The sequence below is a fragment of the Aythya ferina genome (assembly GCF_964211825.1).
Source record: "Aythya ferina genome assembly, chromosome: 5".
Classification (NCBI taxonomy): domain Eukaryota; kingdom Metazoa; phylum Chordata; class Aves; order Anseriformes; family Anatidae; genus Aythya; species Aythya ferina.
The window spans coordinates 47250996-47267473 of NC_140301.1; the positions used below are offsets into that span (position 1 = coordinate 47250996).

The 16478-nt window shown below is 36.6% G+C and overlaps 1 protein-coding gene across 6 annotated transcripts in view; it reads right to left on the bottom strand.

Annotated features, from left to right (window-relative positions):
* The window catches only part of EML5 (EMAP like 5), a 110544-nt gene that overhangs the window by 47297 nt on the left and 46769 nt on the right, over nt 1-16478 (bottom strand). For all 6 annotated transcript variants that reach the window (XR_014693341.1, XM_084520101.1, XM_084520100.1 and 3 more), the window contains 7 exons: nt 13711-13878; nt 12945-13051; nt 12438-12556; nt 4257-4443; nt 2659-2764; nt 1679-1772; nt 85-185 (listed from right to left, as the gene is read on the bottom strand). Coding sequence is in view for 5 of the 6 variants with exons in the window: in XM_084520101.1 (XP_084376227.1) it covers nt 85-185; nt 1679-1772; nt 2659-2764; nt 4257-4443; nt 12438-12556; nt 12945-13051; nt 13711-13878 (882 nt within the window). In the remaining variant the exon portion in view is untranslated. The remainder of the gene's footprint in view (nt 1-84; nt 186-1678; nt 1773-2658; nt 2765-4256; nt 4444-12437; nt 12557-12944; nt 13052-13710; nt 13879-16478) is intronic.

The window sequence follows — 16478 nt, forward strand, 5'->3', positions numbered from 1 at the left end:
TTCATGCAAGAAACACAGGTTAAGAGAGTGTATTTATATTTCAAATCACAGAAACTACTGTAAGAAAAAAAAAAGTTACATTACCTGCTCTACGCCAGAATTTCAAGTGTTTAATTCCAACTGTAATCAACTTTTCAGGCATATAAGGATTAATCTTAACAACAAAAATCTTATCTTTGCTTCCCCTGAAATATAAAGCAAAATATTTTCCTGTTTTAAATTGAAATATAGCTCTTCATCATATTCAAAAATATTTTTGTATTGTATACTTTCTTTATCTTGCTAGCATTTACTTCCAAATCACTTACAATTATTTTATTATAAGGATGAAAGCCAAGGAATGAACATACTGAGTCCTGCTCTATTTGCCATTAGCCTTCACTTTCCAAATGTGAGTGATTACATTACTTCGGAAATCCACGAGGTGGCCTTTTCTTTACAAAGTAATATACTGAAAATTGATGCAGATATATATATATACATATACATATACACACACACACACACATATATATATGGCATTTAGACCTCAGACAGCTTATCATGAAGTTTAAAGATGTACAGTTGTATATCTTATTTATATCCATCTTTTAGTCTGAAAATAAATTGCCATTCTTATCCACTAATTCTCATTAGTTGATTTTTCTGTTTTTCTTGTTAGTTTCTTGTTAGAATTAAAAATATATTGCCCTATCAATTTTACGTGGAAATTTAATTTTGCTTTTAGAAGCACTGAAACCTGTTGCGTGTTTTAGACCTCTTACTATGCTCCTAAATACATAAAGCCCATGCTTTGCTTCAGTCCCAGAGTTTGAAAGACAGCTGTCGACTATTTTTGCTATCTATGCAAGAAGTGCTCACTAATATTTATTTCTTTAAAACGCAGAAGAGCCACTAACTTTTTCTCTCTGGACAACAGCAGCAAAACTCTTACCTTCTGTGTTTTTTAAACCACTGAATGAACCCATAGCAAAGAGCTACCAGTTCCTTTCCAAATTCATGCTGTACTCCGCAAAGTACAGATGCTGTTCTCAAAAATTCTATTCCATTCCTCTGAGTAGGTAGGATGAAAAACAACCCAGAAATGAAATCCAATCTAAACTGATTAAAGTTCGATTAGAAAAACTGAGATTTGTGGGCCCAGGGAGTAGAGGGATTAAAAAAAAAAAAAAAAGAAGAAATATTCCAAAAGGCCTATGTGAAAGGTCATGTGAAAGGCAAAAAAAAAAATGAAAGGACAAAAACAGCATTGCCACAGAAGTCAAACTAACTGGACTTCTAGTAAATAACTAGAAGGGGAGTACTCTCCTTTCTCTTCATCATCTCCTCAGTTTCATTCACATGAAACTCAAATCATGTTCAAAATAAAAAAAGTAAGTGAAACTGTCACTGAAGAGCAATAAAGAAGTTAATGGATAAACATGAAGCTGATACACTTTTAATTGTATCAGGAGAGAGTAATAAATCCTTTTCAAACAGGATGCATACTGAAAACAGAGCGGGGAAAAGTACTCACATTATTGCTCTGTTAAAAATAATACTTAGACATAGCAAATTCAAAGGTTTAAAAAAAAAAGTGAAACTTTAGAGGACTATTATTCTTTAATTAATATATGTTGCTCACTGTCATGTGAGACTAAACCTGGGTATAAATTTTAAAATGAAGTTAAATTCCTACCTTACTGCTGAAAGCTTTTCTCCTTTCTTCCAGTCCCAGAGTACAATAGTGTGATTGTCATCTATTCCAACAGAAGCCAAACGTTTCCCATCCGCTAGAAAAATACATTTATAATTGAGAGAGTAGATAGATAACCTTATTCTGCAATAATAAGAAACTACACTAAAGAACACTGTACCTTCAGAAATATCATAAGAACATAGAAACAGGTAAATAAGCATAAAATAAGCACAGCTATGGTATACTTAGAGGTACATTTGACATCAGTATGTTTTTAAGCTTGAGTAGTAAATTGGATGGAGTTTAGGACTAAGTTAGGAACTTTACATTTGATTTAACAATTAAGAATTTTGAACTCAACAAAACACAGACTTCATGGTTAAAAATTACAACCACAGTCCTTAGTTTTTAAAATTACTCTGTCTAAAACCTGCACTTAGATATCATGTGTTTGCACCATTCCTTTGCTCTGTTAGTTGCTGATGTAGCTGCCAAAAACCTTCATCACAAACTGCATAGTATTTCCTGTTTACTCTGAAAATCCCGGTTCATTTTTAAACTTTTCTGTTAATTTCACTAAAGCAAAATTAGGAAATTCGTGAAACATTCCTAAGCATACTCCTGGTGTCAAGTCTTTCAGCAACTCTGACACATATTCCACATTAACTCCTAAGAAAAAAGTTATTTATGCTTATTCAAAATCAACATATTGCTAACGTGTACCCATCTTTGAAATTGCTAAGCATACACACAATAATGTGAAATGAGATTCATGGCTTGAAAAAGGAGAAAATTCATTTTTTTTTAAATGAATTATCACTCTAAAATAGCCTCTCTCTTTTGACATTTATCACTGGAGAGCATTTTTCATACAAAACCTTCAATGTAAAGGAATTACCAATAGTTCATTAGGATTAATTAGCTTGCATTTTCATACCGAAGGAAAGTTGTATGTAAATAAATTAACAAATACTTATTACCTGAAAAATCAACAGCACAAACACCATACTGGTGATAGCCCTTTAATACTGAGAGTGGTTTTATTGTTTCTGTATCCCAAATGTGTATTGAGGAATCTCGACCAACCTGAAAATAAAACATATTTATAACCATTTTTCATTTCTCTTTCATGTCAGTTATTTGACATAGTTGTCTGAAAGCATAATATTGACAAATACCTCAAAAAGTATTTGAAATAATTCAGAGTGATAAAATTTTCCTGGTATTACTTGATTCTGGCTTACAAAATATTACTCCTTCAGCATCACAACTACTATTCTCACATCTAGCTCTCTAAAGTCCTCCAAAGAACCTGGACGTATTAATCGCTATTAACCAACCTTACAATAGACTCCTCTTCTGGGGAAGGAGAAAAAAAAAAAACACAGCAAAAACGAACAAAATCCCTTAATAGATTGCATTGTGGCATATTTATTCCATCAATTACTACTCTTTCAATCATTCCCTGTCTAAAAATAATGGGTTATTTTTATGGCTAGTATGTAAACTACTTTATGTTTGAGAAATCAAGGTGACTTCTATTACTTTCTGAGGTCACTACAAGTAATAAAGTACCCTACGAGTCAGGTTCTATTGCACTGATACCTGTGGGGTAACCCTCACTTTGTTCATAAGGTCCATTTTCAGGAAAATCTGAACCAATCCTGCATGGGTAATTTGATTACTGTATAACCTAATTTCTGTAGGTAATTTAGTATATAATACGTCTATATAAAATACTGATATAAGGTAGTATATAATGTAGCTTATCACTTAGTTGCTAACAAGGTATTTTAAAATAAAGTAATTCCAGGCATATTTTTATTTACTCTTTAATACTCAAAAGTGAGACAGAATTAATTTCCACATTTTGGTATTTAATCTCTAAGCTGACCTGCAAATTCATGTTCCTCTCAAGCTTTTTTTTTTTTTTCTTTTACACAAATTAAGGGCATCATAAGCAAAACTTCATTAACTTCCGTTAAACTTCTGTTATTGAAGTTTGACAATATAATAATGATAGCAGCAATAGAGCCTGAAATGTTTGGTGAACAAAACTTTATGGGAAGAGATCTTTTTTAGAAAACAAGTGAAAAGATTCACCTAAAATTACTATCTAGAGAAAGCTAAAATGAACTGTGTTGTAGGTACAAAGAATGGCTTGATTAGAAGTGATAACCAAAACCATAATGCATGAAATTGAGAGGCCAGAATATAGCAACTGCTTCTCATAGTTAATTTCACAACAAAGATATAAAAGAAAACATTAATTGGACATTTCCTTCACTTGTTATCATGCAGAAGCAACATAAAATAATGTTGGAAAAAAAAAAAAAAAGAAAATATATTCATTAAAAAAAAAAAAGTTTAAAAAAATGAATAATCTATTGTCAGAATTAGTATAAAGAACTGGGGGGGAGGGGGGGAAATACACCTATGGTGCAGTTTTTAACATTAATTAATTGTCAAGAGAAATGTTGTCTGCCACCTGGATAAATGTAGGCTGGACCTCCTTTCTCCAAAATAGGCTTTCAGTGGTAACAACTTCAGTCTTATTGCTGATAAACACGCTTCCTACCTGGCCTGTTGCGACATAGTCCTTTAAGGGATGAATAGCAAGGCAAAGAATGTCATCATCATGACCTAGATAAAAGCGCTGTGTGTTTTGCTGTCGATTGTACACCACTCCCACCGCTGCAACATGGTATACAATTTCACCAGTCTGAGTGTAAAATAAATTGCTTCGACAGTCGTAACCTCTGTAACTAAAGAAAAAATGTTTGTGCATCAAGGTCATAACCATACATATTGAAACTTTATGACATAAAATTATGCAAAATACATTTCATAAATGTGAAAGTTCAGATTACTTACCAATTAATATTTTGGTGTGTTAAGATTAACTTTTTTCCCACCAAAGGAACATCAATTTATCAATTTCATCTACTATGCACACATCAGTACCACTAGTATTAGTTTGAAAGTGGCTGCTATTTAACAGCCACAGCAAAAGAGAAAGTTATCATAGCTAATAATTTCTCCAAACCACATGCAACAAAATTAAATGAAATAGCCAAAACTAGTTCTCTGGACACTTTCTCTCTCTTAATGCTCAGAAATCAAACAGCAGAACTTTCTGCAAGAATGTGGACAAGGTAGACACCATAAAATGTAAAGCTTATTGAAATACTGAAACTTTCTAGCTATAAATAATTTTTATTTATTTATTTATTTATTTAAAGGAAAACCTGTCTCCTTTTAGTACTGACACCACAAGTGGCATGACTGGGACCAGCTCCCAGTGGACGTATACTGTGGTCGACATATTTCTTCCTAGGTGTGATTCAATATTCCATAACAACAAAAAAAAAGCATTTTCAAAATGGTTATAGACCTACTTTCAAAAACAATGTATGAGGCTCAGAAACCTAAAAAACATTAATCAAACAAGCAAGTTTTAAAGTAATATTTTTAATAATGCTATCCTTGTGGTGAATGGAAGAAACATTTACAAACACCAACTTAAAGCGATTCCTTTCTTTCTTCTGATATAAACAACAGCTGATCAATTCCTGTTTTTACACTCTTAATTCCTTGGTTAATCTGTTTCTGTTCCTGCTCCAGTTCCTATAGATCCCACTAAATCAACTTTCCAATTATTTTAGAAAGATACATTTCTGCTTACATTTCTATACCTGTAGTTAAATTTATAGGAAGGATATGATGCTTGAATGTGATTGATTTGGCAATGAATTATTTTGATTTAGAGATCATTAAACTCTAGCCAAGTATTTTTTCAGCCAACTTCTAACTGAAATAGTTAAGTTCTAAAATGATGAGGAAATCATTCACAGCAAAGGAAACAACTCAGTGTTCACCATCAGTAGCTACAAAATAACAGAAATCTTTAGTATTTATGTTATACTTTACATGCTGTTATTTTCTTTGTGTAATTAAAAGCAAATATCAACAGAACAAATTACACTATTTTTAAGCAGAAAAAAACACAGGATGTTTTTCTAATAGTGAGTCTTTAAAGCGTCACATAAGACAAAGATGCATCCATACACATACCAATATGGTATACACAACATGAATGGGATAGTATTTAATACAACTACTAGATGCAAGACACTTAAAAAGTTTAAATGACAGAAATTACACAGCCAGGGTAGAATAGCCTTTCATAAATTTATATTTATATAAATATATACACTTTTTCTTGCTTGTATGGTGTAAGAATATGCATTGGTCAAGTAATAAATCTTTAAGCTGGTTGACCAATTTAGAGCTTAATGCACACTATTCTGAGAACTCCAGTCATGGATCCATTTCCGTCATGCCAAATCAGTACCTTACTGGATAATGGTTTAAACACAGATGTACTAACTTATCTAACCAGGACCATGGTGAATTAGCAAATAAGAAACAGACGAACATAAAGGATAACACTTCACAGAAAATTTCTCACAGTACTTACTACTCTAGTCTCAAAGAGTGAAAGAGCTGGTGATTATTTGAAAATGTGTTTGCTTATTTGCAGCCTATTTGCACAAACTAAGTGGTAGGAAAATACAAAAGCAGTCATTCCCAAAGGAATTTACACACTCAACAGCAGGCCACAGACCTTCTGAAATATCAGCTGAGGAATTTTCACTGAAAGATTTCTATGATTTCTATGCTTCTTGCAGTGTTCCCAGAGATGTTGATAAGTGGTAGTCACAGATTAGCTATGGAAGAGCATACCATTTTATGTTCATTATGTGGAAACACACTGTTGTTTCAATAGTCTGGAGAATTCTCATCTAAACTGTCATTGGCTTTTTTTTTTTTTACCTAAACAGTTAAATACAGAGTGCGATTCCCAAGCTTCAAATCCCCTTCTATCCTTTGTCTTATCCATGTATTTTGGGTTTAGGACAGTACATCCCCCTCCCAGTTAGAAGAGTTTCAACAAAAGGTACAAGTAACAGGATTCCAAGTCAGCTATCTTAAGGCAGAGATCTTCCTGAGCAGAACAAAACCATTAAAATATTGAGAGTAAATGGTTGGGATTGAAAGGGTCCTCTTGAGATCACTAACTTGTGTCCAACTCCCCTGCTCAAGCAGGTTAGCTAGAACCTTGTCTTGTTGGGCTTTCAGTACCTCCACTCTACAGCCTATCTCAGAAACCTGTTCCAGTGCTTGACAGCCCTCATAGTAAAAACAAATTTTCTGGTGTTCAGAAAGTTTCTGGTGTTCAGAAAATTTGGTGCAAATCTCCTTCTTAATTTGCAACTATTGTGTCTTGTCCTGTCAACAAACAGTACTAGGCAACAAAAATGGTGAAGGATCTAGAAGGCAAGACACATGAGGAGTGGCTGAGGTCCCTTGGTTTGTTCAGCCCTGAGCAGAGCAGGCTGAGGGGAGGCCTCATGGCGGCCTACAGCTCCCTCATGAGGGGAGCGGAGGGGCAGGCGCTGAGCTCTGCTTTCTGGGGACAGCGACAGGACCCGAGAGAACAGCATGGAGCTGGGACAGGGGAGGGTCAGGCTGGGGTTTAGGGAAAGGTTCTGCACCCAGAGGGTGGTTGGACACTGGAACATGCTCCCCAGGGAAGTCGGCACTGCACCAAGCCTGTCAAGAGTTCAAGAAGCATTTGGAAAATACTCTCAGACGTATGGTTTGATTTTTGGGTTCTGATAACCGTTGTGGGTCCTTCCAGCTAAGGACAGTCTATAATTCTGTGATTCTATTGAGAAGATTCTGGCCTCCTCATCTTTGTTCTCTCTCTTCAGGTATTTATACACACTGATAAGATCCCCCCACAACCTTCTCTTCTCCAGCCTGAACAGTCCCAGCTCTATCAGCCTTTCTTGATAACAGAGATGCTCAAGTTTCTTCACCATCCTAGCGGCCCTGCTTGTTCCAGTATGTCCATGTCTCTCCTGTACTGGGAGCCCAGAATGCGACACAGTGCTCCACCAGTCCTGAGTAGAAGGGAAGCATCACCACCCTTGAGTTGCTGGCAAAGCACTTCCTAATTCAGCACAGGATATTGCAGGCCTTTTTTGCCACAAGGGTGCATTGCTAAATCATGGTCAGGTTGCTGTCTACCAGGACCTCAAGGTCCTTCTCTACAGAGCTACTTTCCAGCCATGGTCCCCAGCCCCCCAGGATGTACTGCAGCATGGGGTTATTCCTCCTTAGATGCTGAACTTTGCATTTCCCCATTTTCAAGTTCATGAGATTCCTCTCTGCCCTGTTCTCTGCCTGTCCAGGTCCATCTGAATGGTAGTAAAGCCATCTGGTGTGCCAGCCACACCTCACAGTTTTGTATCATCTGTGATACTGTGAACTCTCAAGCTGGGTTTCATTAAACTACAAACACAGTGAGCTTCTGAAAACAGCAAAAATGTGGTAGTACAGAAATAAAAGCTTGTAAACAAGTCTTCTTCCTACCCACTGTTTAGATTAGTACTCACAGGCAAATTTCTAACTTCAGGGTTTCTCCCAGATCAGCAGCCTTTCAGTGTCTCCTGAGTTACTGCCCCTTCAAGGTCTCTAGAAAAATTTGTTTCCATCAGCTCTGAGGCTGTTTTTTGTCTGCTCCTTGTTCTTGTCAATGTGACCTATTTAGACTTACAATATAGACTTACTATATAGACTTACAAGTTTTCAGCCAGGCTTCAGTCTCCCTCCACCCATACCCTTCACTAAAAAATTCCACCAACATCAATGTGTGGTTATTTAGAAGTGGAATGATTTCTGCCTGACCCAAAGCACAACAGTCAGTCGAGACAAGCAGGCACGTTTCTCTGATGTCCACACCATATACAATTACCTACCTAACTATGAAGAAATTAAACAAAAATAACCTATCACACTATGCAACAAAACCAGCTTAAGGACATGGCAATATTCAGTGAGGGGCAGGGATTATGGTGGTGGGCACAGTGCCAAAGAAGACATCTGGACCTATTCTTGCTCAGACATCATATTCCTGTGCTTCACTGTGCACTCAGCTTTGTTAAAAATCTTCTTTGCAAGCACAGAATAATAAAACCTGTGATGAAAATACAACCTATATAAGACTATTTTAAAAAGCAGCTATGAAAGAAAGAAATACAATTTTTCCTCAGCTCTTGTTAAAACAATTGCCTATATACCCTTAAGTTAAACATAGTGAAACTAAAAACATGAATGTCATATATCACAGGAGTACCCAAAACATCCAAAATATATCTAGGATGCATAAAAACAGTTTTTTATATTTTTAACTTACTCTAATCAGAAGTTTGGGTTTTAGTTCACTTCTTCCATTTACTTTTTTAAAAAACATTCAATCATTTACAATTAAAATAAAGCATTATTTTGCCAAAACATTGAGAAGCACTAAGAAATTTTGTAACCCAGTTAAACACATCTGATTCTTCTTACATGCCAGTTTACTGTATCCCTGACTACATATGCACTTTTCACCGGAAGGATAAATTGGTGGCCTCAGGCAGTCCAAGCAGATGTGAAAAAGATCACGCCCTCAGAATATGCTACACAGTTCCAAAATACTTACATCTACGTATTAGAACTCAGATTATTAACTAAACTCAGAGAAAGCACAGAGAGAAACAATTTCTTCACATGCAGAAAGCAAACCACAGAAGTCATTTACAAGACATGTCAGTTAGTGACTACAAACTAAACAGTAATGAAAGAAAACTCTGGATCATGTTTGTTGGATAATGTATAACAAGGCACAATAAACACAGTATTGCATTCTGTGGTAGTTGATGTTTTCAGGTAGTCTTCAGTAACATCTAATCAAGTCATCCAGGATTGATTCAAGTTATCGTGATATAGCTATCTTTTCTGAAGGTTACTATCAATAATATTCAGGGGAAAAAAGAAAAAAAAAGGGAAAAAAAAACACCTTTTGCCATTATCAAAGTCACAAATAGCCAGGACTTAATTCAGATTGAGATTTAACCTAACTATGCTTACATGTCTTAGATATATTAACAGATACATATTTTGACCAACAGTGTTCAGTCAATGGAGCCTGAACAGCTACTCAGGTGACCAGAAGTCAACAGTCAGTTTCACTGCCTAAGCTCCACTAACTACTGAATTGATCTCCACTGACTGTAACTAAAGTTGAGATACACAGATAAGAACATCTACTTTTAGCAAGTAATTGTAAATTCCTTTAGTCTGAAGCTGGATCCCACCCACAATTTCAAGTTCCACATCTATAGCCAAATCAGGGACTACTTCATAAGTAGTGTGATACCTGGGAAAGAAGTAAATTCTCTGATGCTGTAAATGTTTCAAAATTTGTACATTATTCTTTGAAATATTTATGGGAAAAATTTAGAATACAATACAACACTCCCCTGAAAACCTCCAAAAGAGCTGAATGTCAAAATAGACATGCCTGAGACAATTCTTCAGCACAAAGGTAGCGGGAAAAGAAGGGGAAAAGGAGGGTGGGAAACATTGCCTTATGTCAGTAATCATTTTCTCAGAAGGAATCACTTACAGTCTTCTCCCTTCAGATGCTATTTGTAGCTATTTGCTTTGGCAGGAATCCATGCAAGGTGTCACAAGACTCATTTCTGAACATGAGAAATCTCATGCCATCTTCAAACCGTAACCAAATTTCACCTTATAATCAGGGCAGTTTAATGAATATACTGAAACAAACTAAATCTTGCTTAAAGCCTTTGAACCATTTTATTTATTTTAAATCTTGTTCTTGTTAGATCGGCAACATAGCTTTAAGATAACACAGGACACAAGTATTATACCTGCATCCTTACTCCTAATACCAAAAAGAAAGCATTATGAATGTTGGGTCCGTGAAAAGGTTCTTCTGAATATCTCAAAAGATGTATCCTTTCTATGTTTCTGAACCGCCACTGTCACACATGGTGGAAGGAAAATAGAGGATTACTTAAGAGGCCAAACTAGTTAGCATACCATTTTAATAACCTGATGATGATTGCATCAGATCTCTTAGAGAAGGATGCAATTAAAGACTAACAGTTAATAGGAGTTGCCTTTTCATCTGTATTAGTCAGTGGCCAGGTAAGAATTATTGTTTTTATCCCTTTCCAAAATAGGAAGTAACAAGAGGTGTAAAAGATTTCTTATAGGATATTAAAATATTTTAAAAGTTCTTTCAAGGCAGTTGACAAGTTCAAAACACAAAAACACCTCAAAAACAAAGAAAAGAAAAAGAGCTTCCTAGTTCCTTAGTTTGAAAAAGCACCACTTTTTACACTTTCAAGGAAAATCTAAGACATTTCCATTGCATCTAAAGAAAGGTGAAGCAAAGCAGACTTCCTGAATCAGAGAATATGCCTATTACTCACTTGGATGTGGGTCACTTTAAAGTTAACAGCCTGGACATTGAGAAAAATCTGTTGTTCAGCATGGATTCTTCATTAGTTTCCTTGATGCACATTGGGTAACCAGACAGAACTCAACTGGACATTCTACTTCTGGTCATTCCTGGATATTCTGGTCAAGCTTCACTTCTGTTGTGAAGGAAATAACAATAATCCCAAAGATCCAGGGCCCTTGCTCGTACTACATCTTCCTCAGGATCATTTGGTTTGATTTCTTAGATCAACTTTTAAAGACTATATACAGCTACCCACCTTAATGCATTTCCTACACGATATAAAAATCTTCAACTAAGAATGCTGGGCCACCAAAAAATGGAAATTAAAAACAAAACAAAAAAATAACTTTGTACTAAGTTTCTTATTTGTCATTATTTCCCAAACTGTTCCTTAAACTTCACGTCTGCTACAGACAGAATCACTGAGTTGAATGATTAACTATTCTTAGCCAATTATTCATTGAGCATTCCATGTGGAGACCTTTTAATATTAAGAGTCATTATAGACAGTAAAGATAGACAGCATCAGAACTTATTGTTCACTTAGTTACCTCTAAGAAGTAACTTCCATTCCTGCAACAAGGTATCTTTTGAAAAGAAAACACAGTATTACCCAACTTCCAATGCCTTAATTTAACAAAGGCTTTGGTTTTGCTTTGTATAAAGTGAATTTATGTTTCTGTGCATTATTCTAATGTAGTAACATCTATCAGTTTGCTTTAAAACACCACATCTTTGTTCTGATGAAAAAATCTTCAGTTATGAAAAGTTATGGAAAACTACCAATCCTAAAGATGAAATCATAGGATTTCAAGGATGCATCAGAAAGTTATTTTGTTACTCAATTATTAACACCAAAAAGAGAATGAAACTGCATTCAAACACACTTACAGGATCTAGTAAGAAATTAAATTTAATTCCTAAACTAACAGAGGTATTTTTAAATTCTTTCAGATTAAGTATAGAAATATGAGTTTTGAAATATGTATTTAATAAAATACTGAAAAAACACGTATTATAAAACCCAGGAGTCTTCAACTAAACAAAATTCCTATAGTAGCTGCCATACCAAAAGAGAACTATTACTTTTCAAGGACTGAAAAATATGGGTGATAGTCAAATATTTTATTTAGTCACCTCTATTCAAATAACAAAACATCAGCTAAATTTTCAGTGTAAATTCACTTCAGAATTCACATTCAGAACAATTCTAGCTTAGCTTTAAATGCTACCATTAATTTAATGCAAATTTACTTTTAGAGAAATAAATAAAAACACTAAATTGCAAAACTTGCAGTATGTTTTTAAACCACAAATACCAATCTCAAAAACAGTAGTCTGCTTGTATATTTTAAAGAAACCTATTTTTCATACCCATGAACAAAATGTAATCTTATACTGTTCCCTGGAGCTCTCTCTCGTCGCTTAGAAGCTGCACTTTTTCTTTTTTCTTTGCATTGCTCTTTAAGTTGAGGTAGATCTTCTTTGTAAACCTTTAAGAAAAAGTACACTTGTAAATTAAGAGATTTATAAGAAAAGTGTGTTTCTGAGAATTCACCCACAATCATCACCCACAAAAATGTTATACAGGCACTTTTGAAAAAAAGTCTCTAGTAACTGCAGTTGGTGATTTTACATTGCAACTTGGTTTTAAGCTACAACCAAAATTCTTAAACAACATGCTAGGAATAAGTGAAATCACTTTCTGTGTGTGTTTGACTTAATATTTTGAATGCATCAGATAGTAATAGTTCTCATGATCTTGCTCAATTTCTGCAGAGTTCTCACAGCCCTAATTTCTCTGATTTCAGTAGGTCCTGATAAAAGACCTACTTAAACCCTAAGAAGCATTCCAACTCCCATCAAAACTAAAATCGTTACCTGTCGACGATAGGTGATCTGTGTCTCTTGTTCGATTTCAGAGTCCAGCTCTGGAACATCAGACTGATCTGAATCTGATTCATCACTATTAGAATCAACCAGACTCTCTGTCACCAAGAAAACAGAAAATGAAGCAACCTAAATTACAAAACAGGAAATGTTTGAAGTAGCTGCTTAATGTTTCTGATTTGATAATCAATAAAAGTATTAAAAATATGAATATAGTTGATTAATGTTGATGATATAACTCAACATGACTCCAGTGCTCCGGACAATTGCAAATGTATTTTACTTCATACACTGTGAATAATGTACAAGATACAAACACCAATTTACAGACCAGAGATCTTAATAACAGCTGTATCAGTCAGTGGTAGAAACATGTTTTTTTTTTCCCAAATATTAAATGCCTATAGACTGTATTTTTAAAACAAACCAACAAACCCTAACAATTACAATTTTTAAATTATCATCTAAATACTTCCAAATTTTGATCAGATGACAGAACTTTTAAATTTTCCCATTGCACAAGGAACACAATAGTGGTGTGTGGGGGGGTTTTTTTTTTAAACAATGTTTAAAGACTTTAATAAGACTGATCATACATGTAAGGGTATGTGCAAGTATGAGGTCATGCAATCAAGTACTTCAGGCAGCTGCAAAGTTTAAAGAATAACAATTTCATTCAATGGCAATTTTGAATAGCTGTTTCTATAATGGCATTAAACAATTTTATGTAACATCCCCTACATTATAAATTACTTACCCTGGGGTGCTATATGAAGAGAATCCTTCAACTTCCGATCAGGGACAAATTTCCACTGAAAGACAGAATGATCAGCTCCCCCAATGGAAACAACCCACTGGTGATCGTGCGACCATCTGACATTTGTCACATGAGCAGAATGACCAAGATATTTTTTAAACTTTGCTCCTAGAACAAGAACAAAAATCCCTTCCAATACACATGGAATAAATGTTTCAGAAGCACAACAGAAAAAAAAAAAAAAAGAAACACATAAGGCACAACTATAAAAAGCAAGAGATTAGTTATGACACTAATTACTAGTAATTAAGCTAATAATAACAATGCTGATTAACAGCAGTAAAATTTTGTCTTTTTTTTTTCTTTTTGAAAACTTGGATTCCATAATATGTGTTTAACTTGTTAGAGAGAGAGAGAAAATACAATAGCCCTGTATGAGGTATACTAAGGAAGATTTTTTCATTTTATGCAATTTATTAGTGTTATTCATTTACCCCACTAACCAAGATTTTGCCAGTTACCATTTCTACACTGAAAAGATGTCGTTATTTAAATCTTTAAATTTAAATGTTAATATTATATCATTTATATATAGCTTAGTGAAAATACCCCAATCTGTGCTCACAGTACTGGTTCCTGCTTCTATTATTGTGGCATTTGAGTGCTAAGCACTTCTAGCAATTTGTATCATCACACCTTTAGTGGCTTTCGTAATGGTAGTATAACTAGTATAACTGTATCACATTAACTTTTTCACTGGCTCCTGCATAATTACAACACAATGATTAGATCAGTTAGTAAAAAGAAGGTGCTAACAGCACTGTTCAGATTTATAACTCTAGTACAAAATAGGGGATAAAAAGGGAACAAATTCAATTTCCTTATTATTGACAGGTTTTGTTTGTTTGTTTGTTTTTAAGAACATGCTTTTGTATTATCTCAGGTACTGCCTTAGCAGTCTCAGGTTTAAAAATAAGATTGGAAAGATTTAAATTATTGTTATCACCTTTTACACATAGAGTTGAGAAAATTATGGAGGAATATCAGTTGCTTAAAAAAAATCTTTAATAGCACATATTGCTTAAAGACATATCCTAAGACCCAGCAAGATCATCACATGGCTGTAGTCAGCATTAAACATGCAATGCTGCAACTATAATACTCATTTCACAGAATCACACAGAATTTCTAGGTTGGAAGAGACCTCAAGGTCATCGAGTCCAACCTCCAACCTAACGCTAACAGCCCTCCACTAAACCATATCCCTAAGCTCTACATCTAAACGTCTTTTGAAGACTTCCAAGGATGGTGACTCCACCACTTCCCTGGGCAGCCTGTTCCAGTGCCTCACAACCCTTTCAGTGAAGAAGTTCTTCCTAACATCTAGCCTAAAACTCCCCTGGCTCAACTTAAACCCATTCCCCCTCGTCCTGTCACCAGGCACGTGGGAGAACAGGCCAACCCCCACCTCGCTACAGCCTCCCTTGAGGTACCTAAAAAGAGCGATAAGGTCGCCCCTGAGCCTCCTCTTCTCCAGGCTGAACAAGCCCAGCTCCCTCAGCCGCTCCTCGTAGGACTTGTTCTCCAGGCCCCTCACCAGCTTCGTCGCCCTTCTCTGCACCCGCTCAAGCACCTCGATGTCCTTCTTGTAGCGAGGGGCCCAAAACTGAACACAGTACTCGAGGTGCGGCCTCACCAGAGCTGAGTACAGGGGGACGATCACCTCCTTAGCCCTGCTGGTCACGCTGTTCCTAATACAAGCCAGGATGCCGTTGGCCTTCTTGGCCACCTGAGCACACTGCTGGCTCATATTCAGCCGACTATCCACCATCACTCCCAGGTCCTTCTCTGCCTGGCAGCTTTCCAACCATTCCTCTCCCAGCCTGTAGCTCTGCTTGGGGTTATTGCGCCCCAGGTGCAGGACCCGGCACTTGGCCTTGTTAAACTTCATGCAGTTGACCTCAGCCCATCGGTCCAGCCTATCCAGATCCTCCTGCAGAGCTTTCCTACCCTCAAGCAGATCGACACACGCACCTAACTTGGTGTCATCTGCGAACTTACTGAGGGTGCACTCGATGCCCTCGTCCAGATCATCGATGAAGATATTAAAGAGGACCGGCCCCAGCACCGAGCCCTGGGGGACGCCACTAGTGACTGGCCTCCAACTGGACTTGGCTCCATTCACCACGACTCTTTGGGCCCGGCTATCCAGCCAGTTTCTAACCCAACGAAGCGTGCGCCAGTCCAAGCCAAGAGCAGCCAGTTTCTTGAGGAGAATGCTGTGGGAGACGGTGTCAAAAGCCTTGCTGAAGTCAAGGTAGACCACATCCACAGCCTTTCCCTCATCCACCCAGCGCGTCACTCTGTCATAGAAGGAGATCAGGTTCGTCAGGCATGACCTGCCTTTCATAAAGCCATGCTGACTGGGCCTGATCGCCTGCTTCCCCTTCAAGTGCTGCGTGATGACTCTCAGGAGGATCTGCTCCATGAGCTTTCCTGGCACTGAGGTCAAACTGACAGGCCTGTAGTTTCCTGGGTCTGCCCTCCGGCCCTTCTTGTAGATGGGCGTCACGTTTGCTAGCCGCCAGTCGATTGGGACCTCCCCCGATAGCCAGGACTGTTGATAAATGATGGACAGTGGCTTGGCCAGCTCCTCTGCCAGTTCCCTCAGTACCCTTGGGTGGATCCCATCTGGCCCCATCGACTTGCGCACATCTAAGTGCCGTAGTAGGTCACCAACCAGTTCTTCATGGATAATGAGGGCCACA